This window comes from Anabrus simplex, chromosome 8 (genome assembly GCF_040414725.1).
Source record: "Anabrus simplex isolate iqAnaSimp1 chromosome 8, ASM4041472v1, whole genome shotgun sequence".
Classification (NCBI taxonomy): domain Eukaryota; kingdom Metazoa; phylum Arthropoda; class Insecta; order Orthoptera; family Tettigoniidae; genus Anabrus; species Anabrus simplex.
Window position 1 is genome coordinate 79,532,836 of NC_090272.1, and position 23,080 is coordinate 79,555,915.

Consider the following 23,080-nt stretch of genomic DNA (forward strand, 5'->3'; position numbering starts at 1 on the left):
ACATTAGTAACAGTGTAACACAAGACTACGAACACAAATCATAGCAGTAGAAATGATCGATCAGTTCGAGTGTCGTGCAGTATTTTGATGTAAAATCCTTCTTAGTGTCTTCTCCAAAGACATCAGTTTAGTCTAGGGAGTTCTAATTTTCATATCATGCTCGGAGTATTTCTTTTAAAAATTTCTTGTATGCTATCAGTACAGTCTGCCATTAAGACTAACTCGTCTGCATCGGCTAAATTTCTGACTACATTTCCATTCAAATCAATACCTCTCTTCAGTGAATGATCCAGGTAAACTATAAAAAATAAAGGGGAAAGAGTACAACCTATTCAAATCTCTGTAACTACTATGAACCAACAAATCATTTTACTATAAATTTTCATTGTGCCCTTATTTGTCAACCTTAACGTCTTTGATTCCCCGCAATAACCTAACCGTGATTCCGTAATCCTTCAATGTGCTCAACATAGTTTGTGATTTACCTTCCCCAGCTCTATGAAGCATAAACATTAATTCTATTCCCCCTCCGTGGCCGTATTCAATTCCTTGACATATTCAAAAAATCTGGTACCGGCGAGTTGGCTGTGCGTTTATGAGCGCGCAGCTGTAAGCTTGCATCCGGGAGATAACGGGTTCGAACCCCACTGTCGGCAGCCCTGAAGATGGTTTTCCGTGGTTTCCCATTTTCACACCAGGAAAATGCTGGGACTGTACCTTAATTAAGGCCACGGCCTCTTCCTTCCCATTCCTACGCCTTTCCTATTCCATCGTCGCCATAAGATCTATCTGTGTCGGTGCGTCGTAAAACAAATAGCAAAAAAAAAAAAAAACCTGGTCTCGCAGCCCCTTTGTAATTTGAACACACACATGTTTTCGTTCAGCTCAGTCTCGACCATTGATCGCACGCACCCTACTTTACAAAATGCCCAGGACTACATTGCTTTGTAGTTTGCTCAATAAACTATATTGTTTTATTACTCCTAATTTACTTCAGGATGATCCAATAAATCCAACCACACACGTATAATTCTATTCAGCCATGAATGACCGCATTTACTAATTGCTGGTTATTTAGAAATCTTTGTTCTTTTCACACAGCATGAAGTCGTTGGTATTGCTCGCGAGACGGTAATTCTGCTTAACAGGCCTTTCACTTGTGCACACGAGTCCAGTCACCCCACGCAGCAACTACGTGTAGACGGCTAGGTTTGGACACAAGGCTAGTCGCCACACAACACATGATGATTGTTCTTTGGTTCGACTCCAGAGACAATCTTGTGATTCACACAGTCAGACAGAGTGAACAACTAAGCACTGACAAGTACGCAACAACAGATCAACAGTGCCAATCAGCAGAACAATACTCCACACAACAATGACCATTAATACTGCTCCAATTACACCCGACGATACTCTGACTCGGGGGGGGGGGGACAATGACGGTAGTCAACAGTCGTCTTCAGTCCAGTTACTCATTCTACACTCCGACGCAACAGCAACCCCTCGTTCATACTCTGGTAGGACACCAGCGACATCCAACACCAATGTCACCCTCAGCACAGTAACCGAACCCCAACACACTGAGCCCAACACTGACTCCCACAATGACTGACATTTCGTGGCTAGCATGCTTTTTATAGCTCGGGTGATGCGTACCGGAATATTCGTGATGTATCTAGAGATGGACCACTCTCGCTGCACCTCGCAGAATCTCACGGGAAAGCCAGATGAACAGGACAATACACGGAAAGGCTGGCCACACCATCCAGACCGGCTGGGAGCTCATTGGTCTTGTGACTCACAAGTGCCTTCCACGAAGTACCGTAAGGCGCTACCATAGGGCTGGTACGTAGCAATATTGATAGCTGTTGCAATCCTTTCTCTTCCCTTCCTTGTAGACAGGTGTAATCACTGCATTCGTCCAATTTGAAGGTACCTTACTGAAATACTGAGTTAAACCTATTATCCTATGAAGTAATTTCACCCCCGTGTTTCCCATTTGTTTCACCATTTCAGATCGAACATCATCAATCCTTACTGCTTCATTGTGCAGTAGGTTATTTAGAATCCTCTCTGCTTCTCCTGGGTAAAATATAACATTCCCAATAACGAAAATTGTTCAACCGGTGATTAGTGATTCTGTTTGTATGTTTCAGAGGGTTACCGTAAGTACAGAGACCTTGGCTTCTACAAGCTACACACCACTTATGCCACTTGGAATGTCGCTCGGCAGACTTGTGAGAATGAAAATGCTTATTTGGTGATCATCAATTCAGAGGAAGAGTTGAAAGTGATTGGAGATATGATGGATGCAGAGATGGCTGCAGGAGTCCACGCAGGGTTCGACGACTTAGTGACCGAAGGAGAGTATTATACAATCTACGGTACGTAATGAAAACTTAATCGTCAAACTCAACGATGCTATTGAAAGGAATATGTCACGAGCTTTGGGGTTTTGGCCAGGTAGCTATCAGCTTGCATTCGGGAGATACTCGATTTGAACAGCATAGTCGGAAGCCCTGCAGATGGTTTTTCGTGGTTTCCTACTTTCTCACCAGCCAGGGCGGTATCTTAAAAACCCAGGTAAGGCGGACGTCTTTCCAGAAGGATATGCGCAGAAATGCGAAAATATTCATTCTGTGTGTGTTTGAAGTATTAACTGAATTCTCACTTGTTCACCTTGCCCACACAGCACATTTTAAGAGAATAGTCGTACAATATAGTTCACTGTTGACTCAGCCTTTTCAGAAGTAAGTTAGAGCGGGTTACTATAAATGGAAGACTTGATGCACCTTAGTAGATTTGCTAGAGGTTGGCACTGCCTGTAGAAATGATCAATATTATGGTATCTCAGAAACAGACTTGAATAGACTAACTGGTTTACACAAAAAACCCGATTGAATTGAATTGTCGTATGGCTTTTAGTGCCGGGATATCCCAGGACGGGTTTGGCTCGCCAGGTGCAGGTCTTTCTATTTGACTCCCGTAGGCGACCTGCGCGTCGTGATGAGGATGAAACGATGATGAAGACAACATATACACCCAGCCCCCGTGCCATTGGAATTAACCAATTAAGGTTAAAATCCCCGACCCGGCCGGGAATCGAACCCAGGACTCTCTGAACCGAAGGCCAGTTCGCTGACCGTTCAGCCAACGAGTCGGACAAAAAACACGATGGTCTCCGTTTAATGTATTGTAAGCATCCTTCGGAAGGACGTCCGTCGTTAACCACAGCACTTTGATTGCATAGTTTCTGTAAGAATACTTTTCTTCTATTCTTTATGTTAGTGAAATATAGGCCTATCATCTATAGCAAAATTTTCAGTATAAGTTAGGTTCATTTCCCCTGGTGTGGGGCACCAAACAACGGACATGTGTCATGGTTTTAGCCATACGAGAGAGCTCAATCAGCCTTGAGACCCCAAACGCAGTGGATTCAATATTAATTTCGGTCACTTTATACTATTCACTACAAAACCCCTTCGAGTGTACCGTCCCAATGGAGGCTGAACGTCGACTTAAACGATATTCAGGGGGTCACAACAATGAATTCGACATTAATATAGGATATTTTCTATTATTTTTAAATAATGGAAGATGTCATGCCCTCCCATTCCCTACCCCCAGCGGGGATTGGTGTTTTATATCCATATGGTAAGTCATATATGTACCAAGTTTTGTTGAGAGCTATTTTGAAATATACCCACATACACCCATTTTTGACGGTTATTTTTACATTCATTTTCACCCCTTCTCAACCTCCATACCAATTGCGGTGAAGTATGACTTACCCATCCAGAGTGTCACAGTTCAACTCAGCGAACTCGTAAACATTAATATCAGTCATTTTCGTTTATTTTTATATTTCACCACCTACACGAGGAGTGCTACTGGTGTTTTACCCAATAGTATTTTTTTCAGATAGTAAGTCATATGTGTACCAATTTTGTATGAGGGCTATGTTGGAAGAAACATACACACAACGACGCCCGGACTATCAATATTCGTCTCACTACTCCACACTATTTTCGATAATTTTTATATCTCAGCCCTTCCCACCCCAACCCTAGGCGTGCTAGGTCTACCATACCTCCTCGCAGTTTGTCTCACGATAGTAAGTTATAAGTGTACCAAGTTTGGCTGAAATCTCTCCCGTAGTCCAGAAAACTATGGATTCAACACTAATATCGGTCGTTTTAAGTTATAATTATATTTCGCCCCCTTCCCTAGGGCTTCTAGGGGTGTCTTGCCCCTGCAGTATTTTTTACAGATTGTAGATAATATTTGTACCAAGTTTAGTTGATACCTATGCTGGAAGATACATACAAACACCCAAAATCTTGGTCATTTGCACATTTTCTTTTCTTCACCCCTTCTCCCAACCCTGCTTACTGGGGCTCAACTTGGTCTTAAACGACATGGATTCGACTTCTATTTTCTATTATTACATCTCACTCCCACCTCGCCCTCCCCCCTAAGGGTGCTGAATATGGATATTAAAATATCCTGAGTGTCACTATTCATTTCAACTATTCCGAAAAGTATGAATTCGACACTATTTTCGATTAATTTTATGTCTTACTCCCCCCCCCCCCAAGGTTACTGAACTCACTTCAATAGGGAACACTACGAAATTCTGAAATGCTGAACATGGACTTTTAAAAATCCGGAGTGTCACTATACATCTCAGCAACCCCGAAAACTATTGATTCGTCACTATTTCCGATTAATTTTATATCTCATTACCCCTCACCCCCACCCCAAAGGGTGATGAACTCTGAATTTAAAAAATTCCGGAGTGCCACTATTCATCTCAGCGACCCCGAAAACTGTGGATTCGACTTATATTTTCTATTACTATAATTATTATATCTCACTCCCTCCTCGCCCCCCCCCCCCCTCACCTCTGAGGGTGCTGAACTTGGACTTCAAACATTTCCGGAGTGTCAGTATTCGTCTCAGCGACCCCGAAAACTATGGATTCAACTTCTATTATTACATCTCACTCCCATCTCGCTCTCCCTCCTAAAGGTGCTGAATATGGGCATTAAAATATCCGGAGTGTCACTATTTATCTCAGCGACATCGAAAACCATGGATTCGATACTATTCCCGATTATTTTTATATCTCACTCTCCCCTCGTCCCTCACCCCGAAGGGTGTTTAAGAAAATTCGGAGCGTCACTATACATTTCAGCGACCCCGAAAATTGTAGATTTGGCACTATTACCGATTATATTTCTATCTCACTCTCCCCTTGTCCCCTATCCCAAAGGACTTAAAAAAATCGCGGGTGTCACTATTCATCTCAGCGACTTCGAAAGCTATGGATTCGTCACTATTTCCGATTTTTATGTCTCATTCCCCCTCGCCCCCCACCGCAAAGGGAAGATGAACTTGGAATTTAAAAAATTCCGGAGTGTCACGATTCATCTCAGCGACCTCGAAAACTATGGATTCGTCACTAATTCCGATTATTTTTATATCTCATTCCCCCTCGCCCCCCACCCCAAAGGGTGATGAACTCGGACTTTCAAAAATTCCGGAGTGTCACGATTCATCTCAGCGACCTCGAAAACTATGGATTCGTCACTATTTCCGATTATTTTTATATATCATTCCCCCTCGCCCCCCACCCCAAAGGGTGATGAACTTGGACTTTCAAAAATTCCGGAGTGTCACTATTCATCTCAGCGACCCCGAGACTATGGATTCGACTTCTATTTTCTATTATTAATATGTTTATATCTCACTCCCCCTCGCCCCTCTCCCCCCATCGCTACCTGTATTAATATAGATAAAGAACAACTCGATAACGCCCTGCGGGCCCCGAAAATCATGTTTTAAGGGCCTAAAACAAGCGTTATGGAGATATTGGCATCACACCGCCCCGCTCGAGAAATCAGATGAAGAAATGACCAGCAGTAACCATGGCAACGTCAGCTAAGGATTCTACAGTATAATGCAGGCCTGGTGTTGGAAGTAGGCACGTGTGTGAATGTAGGCGAGGTAAAGGAGAGATTCTGCTACAATGACTATCTGGAAAAAATCACTTTGGGGGCAAGTCACCCCTAGGGGTAGAGATGGGGAGGGGCTGGCATATAAAAATAATCGGAAATCGTGTCGATTCCGTAGATTTCAGGGTCAGTGAGATGAACAGTGACACTCCACATGTCGATTAAGGCCAAGTTCAGCCCTCATCGGCATGGGAAATGGATGGCGGGATGGGGGGGGGGGGCGGTGTGTGTGGAAAAGAAAGTATCCAAAATAACCAAGATAAGGGATGATTGTATGTGTTCCAGCATATTTCTCAAGCAAGCATGGTACACATACGGCTTACTCTCTGAAAAAATAACTGTGGGGGCAGGACTCCCCAAACACTGTGACACTCCGGTTGCCAGTTACGTCACAGTCAGGCCCAGTCGAAATGAAGGTTGAGAAGGGATGAAAAAGAACGTTGAAAATGGCCGAAATTATGGTTGTGTTACATTATATCATAGCTTTCAACCAAGGTTTGTTAACATATGACTTACTATCCTATCTGGGAAAATTATGTGGGGTCAGACACCCCTAGCAAAACTAGGGAGGGGATGGCATTAAAAGTAATCGAAAATGGCCGATATTAGTGTCGAATACATTGCTTTTGGGGCCAGTGGGATCGGCACGGTGATTCAGAAGTGGTGGTAAAGAAAATGTCCAAATTGACCGAGATTGGTGTTGATTATACAATTTTCGTGGTCCCTCGGCTGATTGGTGACAGTCCCAGTTACAGTTGGGATAATGAACATCTATATATATATATAAAATAAGTATTTTGTCTGTACATTGCTCAGAATTTGAAAAGAATGGTATTTCTGTATCGGTCATGTCCACAGTAACAAGGAAATGCACTTTTTACTTTTCCGTAATGTCTGTCTGTCTGTCTGTACGTATGTACACGCATCACGAGAAAACGGTCGAAGAGAATTTAATGAAAATCGGTATGTGAAGTCGGGGAATAAGCCACTACAATCTAGGCTATAAATCATTTTACTCACGCTGAGTGAAATGGTATTTTAGGGGAAGGCCTAAAATTTAATTCTCAAATATTTATAGCTATTATTAGTGGCCCTATCAATAAATACTACATAACTAAACGTCGTTTCCGGGACAAAACCTCCTATGTGATAATATTTTTTTGGAGATATACTGACCCGCAGCACATACATTATGAAGAGCGAGAATGCCTTGACAATATTCACACAATATTGCACCTTAGATGACAGAACCTTACGGGCCAAAGTTCTAAGCTAAAATATTACACATAGGAGGTTTTGTCCCGGCAGCGACGTAAAGTTATATATCATTAAATTTTCGATCATTTATGTCATACATTATTACCGTACCGGCTTTGATAACACAGATATTCATGAATTTGTATTTTTGTTGCCAAGTCCATATCAACGCCGAGTCACGAGAAAATGTGTTAACAGAATTTAATGAATGTCGTTATATAGAGTCAGAGAATAAGATACTACAGTCTAAGTTATAAACGATATTATTCGCCCTGTGTGAAATTGTAGTTTTGGGGAAGGCGCCTACAATTTAATTTTCAAATACCTATGTTATTGTTTCTATCGAAAAGTACTACATAACAAATGTTATGGAGAATACAATTTCCGACCATTTAGCAACTTCTGTCTCGGTGAAGAAAGCAACGGGAAACTACCTCACTTCTCATTTCCCTAGTACGCCTCTTCAGTGACACCTAGGCCATCTACGACAGCTAATGGTGAACCTGTTGAGTATCCAACCAGCCTTCAGGCTGAATACCCAACATACATACATGTTTTATTCAATTTTACCGTACCGACTATGATAAGAGTGGTATTTCAGAGTCGGAAGAAAACTAAATGTGAAGGCCTACAATATTGAAAGCGCATAACATTGATCAACAACAACATTACATTGACCATTATTTGTGGTGATTTTCTTTGTCTCTTATGCTGCCGCTCAACTCTGATAGATGGGATTACTGCTCTGTACCGAGTACAACAGCCTGACTGAATATTGGCGGGAAATAGCTGGGGAGTTAGCAAACTTTCTTTTTTAGCATGTCATTCCTCTGGTTCGTACATTTTCTGATACCGTACTGCTGGTACGTAACTCACTGGTTCATCATAGTATTCCAGCTATTCGATCCCTACTCTGACGCGCTGTTTTGAATGAGCAGTGTGCACTCTTAAGACAGAGGCTTACTTAGTAGTGGTAGTAGTATGACCTGATCTAGAATTGCAATTTAGGCATATTCCAAATTATAGCACCACAATTCACTAAATAACTCAAAATTCAACCCTGAAAAGAGCCGTTTCTTACGAGCTTCTTTTCATTCACTTTTATTTAATTCTACATTCATTTTATTCTAAATTAGCAGTGAAGAGTAGGTTTCTCCTCTGGCTTGGAGGAAAAAATGCCTCCAAGTCAGATAGATTTTTCCGCCACCAGTGTACTGAATCGAGATTTTCCGACTCATCGGATACTCCTAAGAAACAGATTAGTAAAAGTACGTAGTTTTTGCTCTGGGGCTCTCCACTATTCGACACCCTTCCCCCCGCCCCCTAAAAAGGTTAAAAGTGTTCACGGATCACGGCTGTCTGTGGCCTAGTCATTCCAGCTCTGGAACTTTGGACTGTTAGATCGGCAGCGTAATACTGTTCGTTAAAAGTGAGAAAATGTGTGATTTTCATTTGATCGAGTATTTCATGTGAAATCATTGCTTTTACTCGTGCCATTCCTACTGACGTTATTGTAATGACCTGTGTTCATTTCAGTTGTGGAAACCTCTAAGACAGTCTTTCTGAGGATGTAAACAGGCAGATGGAGAGTGAGTGTCTGCCATTATAATGCAATTCCCCAACCTGATTGTGACTGATGGTAGGCAAGCGGGCCTACCATTACAATGAAAATTCCCTAACGCAGTTTCATATTAGAAAAGACGTTTGGTGATTTCTCCCTTGCGTTTCAAGGGTAACATATAGAGCTATGCAATTTAATACAGTCTTGCTCACAACGTGTACTCTACCTAACATACACTTCTATATGCAATATAGTATTCCGTAGCGAAGCACGGGTACATCAGCTAGTTATATCTATAACGCGACGCGTTATAACTTACTTTTATTATTTGTTTGAAAGGACCAACTACTTCCCAGACAATCTGGGCTGCCATAAGGTGCCACTTGTACTCTCTAACTTGAAGTACCATGTATTGGATTTTCTTTCTCAAATACAATCTGAAAGAGATAATCTGCCTGATTGTGGCAATAGTAATCTTGAGCTATAACTCAAGGCCTGTTTAATCCAAACACCATATAAAATAAATGTCATTCATATGAACTGATTAGAGGGCCGATCTTTCGATTCATTAATTGGGGCGGCTATCAGGTGGATTAACTCTCAACGTCAGAATTAAAGACTCTTAAAAATAACTTCAAACAGGTAATACAACTTCTACGAGTAAAATGTGTGAAAGAGAAAATGACCAAAATGGCCGACATTGTAGATATAGAGAATGTTACGGGGTTACCCGTGGACGCAGAGGTGAAATAAGGTGCCGGGGTGAATGGGTCTAACTACAAAGTCAAGAGTGTAATTTAAAACTTTAACAAAGGTTATATTTTCTTTTCTTTTTTAGAATTAAAAAATCAACAAATAACAATATAACAAGTCCCATAGGCAAGTTAGAAATGAGTCAAGTAAAATACAAGGTAGTGAATTCTACAAGTCCTGGGCTTCAAGCCCCTCGCTAACTTTTCCTGAGCTACATCCTCAAATTTACAAAGATCACAACTTTACTTAAGGGCAGAAATCCTCTAATACATGGAGCCCTTGCTCCAGCAATTACCAAATCCGGCCTCCCAGAGGCACTTTTACAACACTTGAAAAAGAGCTAACGTGCTCTCAGTTCTCAAGCCTACTCAAGGCAATATCAGAAATTTTTTATTACTTGCCATCAAGGCACAACTTACAAACTTTGAAACAGGGGTGTCTAGTACCCAACCTATTGGGCCGTAGCAGAAAAGAACAGGTTAAGTAAATGGCCCAAGCACAAAATGAATGGAGGCAAAATATTGTACTCCTAGATGTGAATTCTTAAAACCTAAAGGGCACTAGGCCGATGAAACAGGGGCTGTTCCCAAACTATGGAAGTGACTCGTATAAGAATAAATTAAGACATTACGGAAAGGAAAGAGACCAGTTACAAAACGTAGTCACCTCAAGCCAATATGAAGGGGAGCTCTAGAGGGTAGATCACTCTCTATCCCCGATTTACAGTTAAAAATTTTATGAAGTTTTTACACAAGCCGGCAGAAATTACATTTTCAGAAAAGTAGGTTACATAGTTAAAGTTTCGGATCTCCCCCTCGGGATAAACTGCAGAGCTAGCAAGAAATAAAGATGTTAATAGGCCATTGCCTTGCTAAAGAACGGCTGCCTGATGAAGGAGGCGCCACCCGCCTCCTGCTTGACACATACACACTTAGTTAGATGTTGATCAAATGGCCAAGAGACGTGAAAATCCGCAGTTCATAAAGCCTTGGGGAAAGTTCGAGACCTTTCATGAATAAACCAACCACACCCTCTCAATTTTATTGGATAACATCAAAAGTGACACTCAGAATCGATGAAGAAGCCTGTGATAGGCAGAAAATTAATTACAGAAATTCATGATTGGCTAAATTCAAAACTTGCGGAAAGAAAAGATCAATATTGCCAACCCAAAAATGAATTAACATAATTTAGTAAAAAAACTAACTTGTGAATACAAAACTTCTTTAAATCAAGGTTCTTCCACTTCGCACCAGGGTGCATGATAGTTTTTTAGCAGTGACCTCTGTTGAAGAAGGTCCAAACTTCTTGATGACTGGGGAACAAAACACGTAGAATTTCATACAGTACATGAGACTTCACAATAAGAAAATTACGTCCAATTACTGTAGTGGCATCTTCTGAGTAAAGGTTGAAGTAGGTCTAGTTTCAAGTTCACAGTTTCTCCTGTAGAGAAGTTCTTTTAGGCGCAAGATTTAAATGTGCAGCTTAGAGGTGTACCTCTCGGTACATACAGTATCTGTCAGAATATCTCTACACCAAACTTCGTACAAATACGAATTACTATCTCGGAAAGATACTGGAGGGGTCAGACACCCCTAGCAATCCTGGAAGAGGGAATGACATACAAGGATAATCGAAAACGACCAATATTAGTGTCGAATTCATAGTTCCCGCGGTCACTGAGATGTATTGTGACAATATGGATGCCGTTTAAGTACCAGTTCAGTTGCATAGGTATAGTGAGAAGTGGTGATAAAGAAAATGTCCGAACTGCCCGAGATTAGTTTAATTGACGAGAAACGAAATAAACTTGAAATGAAACACACAACAATAACTCTTACACTACAAAATAGTTCTTGAATTATCATTCAATGTCACAATAAGGAAATTTACAAGAAATCGCTTCACACATAAATGGCGTCTGGCTTTTAGTGCCGGGAATGTCCGAGAACAATTTCGGTTCGCCAGATGCAGGTCTTTCGATTTGACACCCGTAGGCGACCTGCGCGTCGTGATGAGGATGAAATGATGATGAAGATGCCACATACACCCAGCCCCCGTGCCAGCGAAATTAACGAATTAAGGTTAAACTTCCCTACCCCGCCGGGAATCGAACCCGGGACCCCTGTGACCAAAGGCCAGCACACTAACCATTTAGCCATGGAGCCGGACGCTTCACACATAATTAACAAGTAATTAAATACCTAAAGTAAACAATGAATAAAGTGCTCTTGCAGCGCCGGGTAATATACAGTAGCTAGTTATCCATAAATTTCACCGTTCCATAAGTCACAGGATACTAACAGTAGAAATAAACTTACATATTCGACACGAGGCGTCGCTAACAATCACACTAAAAATACAACATCCAAATTACGTGTTATCACACCACCAGTAAATAGCCTAAAGTATGCAAAAATTAAAGCAGCTTATAGTTGTTAGGCACTTTAGCCTGTTGGAAACGTAGCCTTTACGGAATTAAATTAGTTGTTCTGCCTCTCCATAACCAAACAGAAACGGCGTGACGCACTCATCCCAAGCATCTTCTAAGACGAACGAAGCACAAGTCCCAAATTCAAGGAGTAACCGCTAGAGAGCAGACCAATTACCAGTTGAACATCGCGCAGCGGAGTCAAAGAGTAAAGAGCTACGCAATATCAGACGAATTAAGAATTAGCAGCATTACCAATCACAGGCAGTTACAGTAAAACGGTCAATAGTTCATAGTAGGCAGAAAGCTTTGAATTTGGCGAGAATAACTCTCTCGTTTTAAAATGTCCTAAATTACAATAAATTTAATTGCCCCTTTCATAGACAACAATGTACAATTAAAATAGCCAACGGCGAAGCGATGGCCCACAGTTATATTATAATTTAATCCAATCACTAATTAAGAGTTCCAGACAACAATAATGTGGTGATTTTAAACGGTTTGAGACCGAAGCTTAACGAACATGTCCAGAATTATAATAATAAAAATTGTGCACTTAATTGTAACGCCGCAACCTAACCAGAAAAATAAAAATTCAAATACGTCGCTAAGTAAGCTGGCATCAAACTGCTTCGTGTAAGGCAAACGTATTACGTAAACAGAGAGTTGTAGCAATTGGTACAGACTGTATCATTACGTAAGCTATTTTCACACAAGAAGTTTCGAATCAGTCAGCAACAAAGCGAATACTAATACATCTGATTTCTGAACACACTATTGTCCTAAAGAACACATAAGATCATATTCAAACTAGTCCATTCCGTGCCTTGCCTCTGCTGTTACATCGCAATTTTCATTGGCAGATATAATTTTCAGATGGTGAAATGATAATGTCGACAGGAACGTCGCGAACTTATGGTACTTACGAATGATGAACGTTACTTCCATATACGATTTGATGTGACTCCGCATAGGTTCTATTTCGGAGACATACCCGGTATGAGGTTCCTGAATCAGATGCTGTGGAAGCGCCATTTTCCATGATAAGGCAAGGTGAAATGTAGGTAACTTCTCGCAGTGTAACTCTTAAGGGCTGTAAAATAGGCTTACTTAAATTGTGTATCAAGTTTAGCGCATGGAACGAATATCATTGCCCGATATTTCAAATGTCGAAGCGTAAGTATGCAGTAGGTTACATACAAAACATAAAAAATACATATTTTAAGGAGTGTGATCAATTCGTTCATCTTCACAATATGAAGATAAAGTTGGAATTCAATAGGACAAATTGGGGTAAATATTCATTTATAGGAAGGGGAGTTAGGGATTGGAATAACTTACCAAGGGAAATGTTCAATAAATTTCCAATTTCTTTCAAATCATTTAAGAAAAGGCTAGGAAAACAACTGATAGGTAATCTGCCACCTGGGCGACTGCTCTAAATGCAGATCACTATTGACTGTTTGATTGAGCCTGATATCGATTCCATTCACAACTGCTTGACCTTTTCCAGAAAGTTTTTCTCAGAGACCCGAATACTGACATTGTACAGATCGTCGAACGAGTGTTCAAGCGAGTGTCGTTGGATAGTTCCAATGATTTTTCAAGAGTGCTTACTAGACCGCTTCGTTTGATGTGGTAAGAAGTCCTTTCATTGCAGACATAAGGGCATCAATGTAAGGGCATAGAACTGAAGCTTTCTCAGCATCGTGTTGGGCATATGACAGGCGGAATTCAGTCTCGTATATAATCACGCAGTGTGACGATTATGTTGGCACCATTATCAATTGTAAAACACTCGTCTTTTAGTACGGTCTTGGTGACACCAAACACAATACATCGTCTCAGCAGTTCTCTTTGAAAATGATCACCTGTTTTAGCCTCGTTTGGAAACCTGGTCGTGAACAAGGCACGAGACTTGAGTTCCCATTCAACAAAACAATGCACTAAATTTCCACATATCCGTGGTGGCTGCGCATTCTCTTCCACGCATACGATTGAGTACCTCCCGCATAATCGAATCTCGTAGACGTTTCGCATTTTGTGTGTGTGCAACGAACAATACAGTTGTATTGTTTTGTCGGAACATGTCTCGAGTACACATACATACCAACAAATTTAGCGACAATTAAGTCTTGAGCAGATTTAGGCGGACGATTTTCTTTTACGGGAGATGATTTGTTATTAGATACGCATGGATGATGAGAATTGTGCAACATACTGGTCAACCTGTTAGTGTGTGCATCCAGTTGAACGCAGGTCGTACAACACACAAAATGAATGTATTTCCCATCACCGTCAACCACAGGCTTGAATACCGACCTAATACGACTTGTAAGTTTCGGACCAGGTTCAGAAATCTTGTATTGGCCTGATTCTAGTTCTTCTTTCACTTCGCGTTTTCTTGCCACGGTTTCCTTTCTTTTGGAACCACAGCAGCATTGCAAGTGACTAATCTCATGTTTTAATCCGTATTGAAATCTGTTGATATACAATAATAAAGTTTTATTATGAATCCACCTGTTCAATACATTATAATGTTGTCACATTTAAAATAACTTCATTAGTTAAAAAGTTATATATGGGACATGTTTCGCTCCCTTACAGAGCATCATCAGCCAAATCTGAATCTCGAATAATTGTTATATACGTAAATAATGACTTAAGAACTATTAGAACATTTTTGACAAACTTAAAACTTACTCTATTAGAATATCATAAAATATAAAATCTTTGTATACATGGCTTAATTACATGTGCTTAATAGGAAGATACATTAAAATTATGGAAGAGAGAGTACTAAAATATTAATAAAATAAAAAATATATATATATATCATTTCCGAAATCTTAGAAAGACGTGAAAATCAATCTTAGGAGTTAAATTTGAGGATTTTCTTGGCAATGAGATCTGGTAAAAAAGTTATTTATCCCTTGTGGATAAGAGTCTATAAAGATTCAAATTTATCGTCAATTTGATGATTGAACTTGTAACAGGATAATTGTTGGTCTTCAAGAAATTCAGATTCTGTTGTCATTTGACCTCGGCGAATGCTGTTGAAAAGATATGTTGTCCCCACAAAAGATGTGGTCCCCACATAACCTCGGACAACACCAAACCGACAAACAGCAATTGGAGGGACATTCAACAAGATAAACCAAGCAGCAGCTTTTAAATACGAGCGTTGATTTACGTCCCTTTCAATCATCCTTATCAAATCCATTAGTTCAACGAAAGGTCATTGACATCTATAAGAACATATCTTTTCAACAGCATTCGCCGAGGTCAAATGACAACAGCATCTGAATTTCTTGAAGACCAACAATTATCCTGTTACAAGTTCCATCATCAAATTGACGATAAATTTGAATCTTTATAGACTCTTATCCACAAGGGATAAATAACTTTTTTACCAGATCTCATTGCCAAGAAAATCCTCAAATTTAGCTCCTAAGATTGATTTTCACGTCTTTCTAAGATTTCGGAAATGATATATATATATTTTATTTTATTAATATTTTAGTACTCTCTCTTCCAAAATTTTAATGTATCTTCCTATTAAGCACATGTAATTAATACAAAGATTTTATATTTTATGATATTCTAATAGAGTAAGTTTTAAGTTTGTCAAAAATGTTCTAATAGTTCTTAAGTCATTATTTACGTATATAACAATTATTCGAGATTCAGATTTGGCTGATGATGCTCTGTAAGGGAGCGAAACATGTCCCATATATAACTTTTTAACTAATGAAGTTATTTTAAATGTGACAACATTATAATGTATTGAACAGGTGGATTCATAATAAAACTTTATTATTGTATACCACAGCAGCAGTCAAAGAGAAAACCTTGGCAAACCTGATCGTCTCCACTCCACTCCACTCCCTCCGCCAACACGCAGGACACTGTACACATTGAAGCAGTCAGCCTGTACTATAATATACTGAAGTGGATTTGCGACACCAAGTCATTCCACTGTGAGATAATGTCGAACGCAGTTTTCGGTGAATCGTCGGGACTATCATATGCTCCTGGACCACGACCTAGAAGCCCGGAAAATACTGACATGATTTCTCCCTAGGGATCATAGGACAACTATTGTTGTGCCATTATGTTGAGGTCATAGACAGTTCTAATGTTATTTCACATGGAGGCCTGAATTGTTATTCTGAGTGTCAATCACGGATTAGGTTCATAACGTGCAAATCAAATGTTTATTTTGATCATAAAGTCACTATGTGCTCTTATTATTTATCATTTTCGGTTATTGTATGAGTTTCTTTGTTCAATTACGCACGAATTGACACCAGAATCTGCAGGATCAGATGAGTCGTTCGTACGTTGCAACAGTTCGAAGCGAACTGAATCATTTGAAATCAGAGGATCGTAGGGCAGCTTCCTCTGCGAATTGATGGTGTTAGCACGGTGAGATTATCTATCTAGTCTTAAGAACCGACCTATGAAATGATACATCGACATTAAAAGTACTCCTTACTTTTGCAGAGTAATTGCCACTGACCCGAGAACAAAATTTCATGACGTTTCGTTTCCGAACATAAACGTCTGAGTTTAAGATGTTGCCATTATATTACACCGACCGTCTGTTTATATTTGTCGTGTGCTCTATCTCTTCTCTGCTAGGTCCTGTCTATTAGACACTAGTAAAAAGTAATCAGTCTCCATTCCACATATCCTCATCATTAGTACCACCTTGAAGCCCCCCGCTGGCTACAATTAACATCAATTTAATAGTACCAAGAGTAAAAATTATTTTACGGCCTGTGGTATTTTATTAATAATTTATAACACATGATGTTAAAATAGTGTGGAGATGCTATCCAGTAGGCACTGGAAATTATACAAACTTTGAAAAACACATGAGAAAAGCACTTTCGTATATGTAGAGACCAGAGATAGAGATTCTTATGAGGACTGTATGAAGTGATCCTTTCGTTATTGTCATGTAATAATATTTTGTGCCTTGAGTACTTATTTCCCCATGCATAAATCCCACAATAATAAAAACAATAAAATTGGTAAAAATAACACATTATTAAATGTAATTTAGGGGATTCTTCTTGAAATTTTGTGGTACTGCAGGATCATAAATCTCCTCTTTCTCATTCTCCATCTCCACTGATTGAGCATACCCTATTGAGATATCGATGCAGATAGTAGGATCGATTATTCACTCATTTCCAAATTAATAGTTATATACTTCATTGCACTAGGTGCCAGGAAAAGCTTAATTCTCTCGCACTGATGATTTGAGTGTATGATTTAAACAATATGTGTTTTTGACGATCTGATAAACTTAATTTTCTCATCTGATCGTTCTAAAACTTTGAAAATACTAATTTCCATGCCCTTCATTATTATTATTATTATTATTATTATTATTATTATTAATATTATTATTATTATTATTATAAAGAGAGTATAATGCATTTGAATAAATATTGTGTCTTTTTGTTGAAAATTCCACAAATATACACATTTCTGAAACTGTGTCAAGGGACATAATATAATTTTAAGTTGACAGAAGACGTAGGCCTACATGCTAAAGTTTCTGTTCGCCATAACCTTTCCACTTCACAAAACACCGTTTATTTATCAGCATCTGATTCACAAGTCGAAAGGTAGGATTTTCCCCACAGCTGATCTGAAATTTAGAGAAGGACTCTTCTCTCATTGTCAGCTTTAAACCAGTAGCTCCAGAATCAGATTGGACGAGTTAAAAATTGTTAAGGAGTCTCAGTATTTATTGTGAACAAGAAATATATTGTCTTATTCAAATCACAACAATAATCGGCTAGACACTCATACTTCATGCTCTACTTTTTCAGGTGAGCCACTGTCCAGTACTTACGTCAAATGGGCTAGCGGTGAACCCGATAACGCGAATGGCGATGAAGACTGCGGAAATATTGAAAAGAACGGTGACGATCTAGGACTTAACGACATGGGCTGTGAATCTACAAGATTTTTTATCTGTGAACTGAAAGACTCATGAATACTATCTGCATTCATTTGTTGAGGGGAAATTATACACTAATATTCGATAAGAAATGTTACATCATGTTGATGACAACAAGTTCTCTGCCTGTAATTTTGTAATTAATGGAATTATAATTAAATACACTGACAATTAGTAATGCTATTAGTATTATGCTGTTCATAGGAATTATTCTCTAATATATCTGTATATTCTAGTCCTCATGAACTTATCACTGTCGGAGAAGCAAACAATCTTAACTACGCCAACTGATATCGTAAAGAAAAGGTGACTGGAGTGTAACACAGATAGAAAGCATAGCTACAATAGATTCACTAGTGGATACGTGATTCCATATGATACACATCTCTTATGCAGTGAGCCCAACCTCCTTACGTTCATCTTTCCTACTTTATGTCTTCCAAACACGGGAGTGTTAGGTTTGCTAGGTCTAGTTCTAGTTTCTATTACGGTACAATTAATTGGAAACATTCTTAATAATAGACCCTTTCAGGTTTTTCTAGGGAATAGGACTAGCAAGCTGAGAAGATTGAATAATGGTCTCCCTCAAGGATCAGTCTTGGCTCCTCTCCTGTTGAATCTGAATGTATCAGATTTGCCACCAACGAAATCTAGAAAATTTTGCTATGCTGATGATATAGCTTTAGCTACAAGTCATAGTAACCTGAAAGAAACGGAGAACATTTTAACTGATGACCTTTCCATTCTTAGTGACTATTTCCTGAAATGCAGACTCAAACGAAACAATAGCAAAACTGAGGTGTCCTGCTTTCATTTAAATAACAAAATGGCAAGCTGTACTCTCCAAGTGTCTTTTAACGGTAAGGTCCTCAGACACAATAACTATCCAAAGTACTTAGGTATAAGATTAGATCGGACACTCTCCTTCAGGCAACATCTAGTAAATACAGCAGCAAAGATTACGAGTGGTAATAACATTCTGCAGAAGTTGTGTGATACAACCTGGGGTGCTTCTTCAACTACCTTGAGATCTTCTACCCTTGGTTTAGTTTTCTCTGCGGCAGAATATTGTGCTCCTGTGTGTATCAACAACTGCCATGTGAAACTTGTGGACACTCAACTCAACAACACGATGAGGATTATTTAGGCGTAATAAGATCAACTCCTACCCACTGGCTTCCTGTTTTGAGCAACATCATGCCTCCTTTATTCCGTAGAGCACAAGCACTGTTGAGAGAATACTCCAAGATAAATGAGAACCCTGACTTGCCCATCCACTCCAATATTTCTGACGTTCAGATGAACCGATTGAAATCTAGACATCCACCAGTTAAGTTCGCTCAGAAGCTCACAGAAGGCAATTTCAACCCCTATGCCCAATGGAAGGAAGAATGGATCTCAAAAACAGGTGAACATCTCTGGCCTTTCTTCCTGCCTAATTCGAGGTCTGATCTCCCAAGAAGAACTTGGACCATCGTTAATAGGATTCGATGTGGTCATGGAGTCTGTGCTGCTTCCCTGTATAAATGGGAAATGATAAAATCCCTCGAATGTAACTATGGTGCTCCTTTTCAAACCATCGAACACACTGTAAAGGAGTGTAGCAGAAGAGCCCACCCCGGAAATTGGTTTAATTTTCTAGAGGCCAATGCAGAGGCTCTAGAATGGATAACATCTTTGGACATTAAAATAGAATGTACTTGCTTTCCTGTATCTGTATATATATGTCAATAAATAAATAATTTTTTTTTTTTTTTGCAATTTGCTTTACGTCGCACCGACACAGATAGGTCTTACGGCGACGATGGACAGGAAAGGGCTAGGAGTTGGAAGGAAGCAGCCGTGGCCTTAATTAAGGTACAGCCCCAGCATTTGCCTGGTGTGAAAATGGAAAACCACGGAAAACCATCTTCAGGGCTGCCGACAGTGGGATTCGAACCTACTATCTCCCGAATACTGGATACTGGCCGCAATTAAGCGACTGCAGCTATCGAGCTCGGTAAATAAATAAATAAATAAATAAATAAATAAATAAATAAATAAATAAATAAATAAATAAATAAATAAATAAATAAATAAATAAATAAATAAATGTTCGATGTTCGATTTTTCTCCATCTTCTAAGACAGGCAAGGCGATTCTGATACTATGAAATACAGAGCTGAGGCAGAATATGTTGTTACATGTCAGTCCTGAAAGTTCAATGAAATACCTACACCAAATAGCCCTATGAGCGACATTCTAACATCATTCATCACAGTAGCAAACTGCATAAGGAATGGTATCACTGGCATCACACACACCTCTAATACTCAGGCCAAAGACAAGGCTGTGACAAACAACAAACTTGATCCTGCTAATAACAGAATATTATATAGTGTGCAGTAAACACTGTCTTATCAGAGAAGGGATATGACAAGAAGTCGGACAGTTACTCAAAGAGTAGAAGCACTGGTAATCCAATTCCATGTAATCGTGATCCATCAAACTCAGTCCGATCGTATTTAACCCGCCAGTGCACGGGTCACAAAAAGTTACATGAGTAAACGGGTTGGGTCTCACAGACCCATCATCATATTTCTTTTTCATAGTATGCTAATATATTTTAATTTTCAGTATTCATTCCCTCCTATTCCGATAACATCATAAACACATTGCCGTCACAAAACCTTTGATGATTAACACTTACTTAACATTATACAAAGCAATTCTCTAACCACTGCAAATTTACACACAATATTTTATTTGATCACAAAATTCAGAACTTATCAAGTAAAAATTTATGAAGTCGTCATAACCTAATCTTCACGATCCAGAATGTTCACTGGAACATTCAAATTTTAGCTTTACATTCACTGCACACAAATACGGAGGGTTCAAGATACATTTACTTTCTGCACAAACAGCACGAGTAGCGGGTCTTTTCTGACTACAGTATGCATGACGTCCTCTTTTATTTTCTTTATTTTCACGTCCTGCTTCTGCCGTCAAGCCAGATATCCTTCTTGCAGTATCGCGAATGCTCTTAGGAAGATATCTTGAGACAGCTCTTTCTCTTATTTGTTCTTCAGTTAGAAGAAACAAGAGTCTCTTCAAAAAAATTATTCTGTTCCTTGCGTCCGGAGAGTTAGTATTGTTGGCTCTGAATATTAAATATTCGTTAAAGCCTGTAATATTCAGCAACGCATAGAAGACGACCATTCTCCAACTTATAGTGTTTCGAGCCGTCCTTTCGTCTACACAGCCTACACCACCCTTACCTGAATTATAGAATGTGACTATTACAGGCTTCCTCTTTCCTTCTATACTTTCCTCAGTTTTATCGTCGTTGTGCATCGACGAGAGGAAAACCACAGTAAATTTCATCATCTGATAATGGTTCCTCCAATAATGCGGCAACTCGTTCCATATCACGTGGATTGCTGACATCATAACACTCCTTTTTCTTAGACCTACGAAGAAACGAACTCATTAGCCTAGGTCAACCCATTTTCAGTCTCACCTCTGTACTTAAAACCCAAGGAACTAAGGTGAAAGACAGCCAGGCTAGCTAAACCACGAATTTGGACAAGACGCTAAGTAATAATCATCCTATAATCTTCTTTATGTTCACGGTTAATATGGAAAGACTAAAATGCTGATGATAAAAAAAACTTACACGACTGCACGGGTTGGGTCTCACAGGCCCACAGAGCACTTTAACTTACCACTGCTCACGTACTAAAGCAATCACTTCCATGTTCGTCTGCAGGAATACTACACCGGTGATAAAAGGAAGGTAGCAGAAGCCGAAAGTATGCAGCTATCACCGTCTATCAGAAAATGTTGGAAATACCAGCGCATGGGTCTCACAGACCCAACCCGTGCATTGGCGGGTTAAAGCAGTCCGCTTGCAACGTCTCGGTAGATTCAGGGTATCATAATACCAGGTTACTAACACGGGATACTCCCCTCACGCTGTGCACTTAACCGCTAGCTGAGTGTGACATTATTTCCATTTACAGTAAATCAGTTCTATACCTGGGGTTTCAGAACAGCGCAAGCCGGCCAGCTCACGGATTTACGAACGTCCGGAAACAACAATCCTGTTTCGTCAGGGCGAAGGAAGGAGAGAAATCTTAGCTGTAAATGTTCTGAATGCTACTATTGGGTGATTAATCCTTCGCGAGACAGCTTCACGCACAGTTGGACCGAGCTCTGCAGTGCTTGAGAACCGGCCGGGAAGCCAAGAAGGGAGGAAGTCAGCTCAAATTTAGCTCTAGTAATGTACGTGTGTGTTAACTGTTTATTAGTTGACAGTGGATTTAATAATCATTAGGCGTAATGAGGTGTATTAATTGAATAGCTCAATTCAGGCTTTCGTATTCTATTCCTCAAAGAGCAAGTTATTATTTCGGATTCGTACGTGCGTATAGAATCGGCTCGTGTTGCACGAAGATTGCTTCAAGAGAAATTCCTTGATATTCAACTTACAAGTTGAAGTTCTATTCACAGTTCGGTTATATTTCGTGCAATGGCAAGCACTACTGATAAAAAGCGTACACAGCCACCTACAGTATTCATAGACGAAACTGCAGATAATATTGGACATGGTCTAGATTAGAACGTTCCCCTACAAAATAATTTCGACGTCTTTCTCATTTAATGGGACCTTCCTCTTCCTTTGTTCGAACGGCCATTAAGTTACTTAAGTTAAAGCCCTATAAAATTACTGTAGTGCGAGAACTTTAAATGGATGACCCTGCATCCAGGAGAATATTTAAATGAATGGATTTTAGCTTCCTTCAAGGATGAATCTTGGTTCAATCAAAACGGGTAGGCCTATAGTAATTCACAAAATCTATCTATATTGGAGTTAAAAACTCACCTGCTTCACGAGGAACTCCTGCATGATCGAAGGAAGCGAGTGCGATGCGACGGTGAGAGAGAGACAGGCCATTTTTAACTCTCCAAGTGATACATAATAAACCCTTAAGTGATAAGCGACTGTAACGTTTTCGTGCAAGATTTTTTAATTCATAAGAAATAAAAAATAACAGTAAAATATATCATATTACAAATCTTTTTGTTCAGTA

General features: G+C 39.6%; 1 protein-coding gene across 1 annotated transcript in view; it reads left to right on the top strand.

The window, feature by feature from the left end:
* The window catches only part of LOC136879141 (hemolymph lipopolysaccharide-binding protein), a 31,424-nt gene extending 13,241 nt beyond the window's left edge, over positions 1-18,183 (top strand). Inside the window, exons 3-4 of the mRNA XM_067152894.2 lie at positions 2,160-2,387; positions 17,875-18,183. Of these exons, the coding sequence (XP_067008995.2) occupies positions 2,160-2,387; positions 17,875-18,041 (395 nt within the window). The 3' untranslated portion in view covers positions 18,042-18,183. The remainder of the gene's footprint in view (positions 1-2,159; positions 2,388-17,874) is intronic.
* The last annotated feature ends 4,897 nt before the right edge of the window (positions 18,184-23,080 follow it).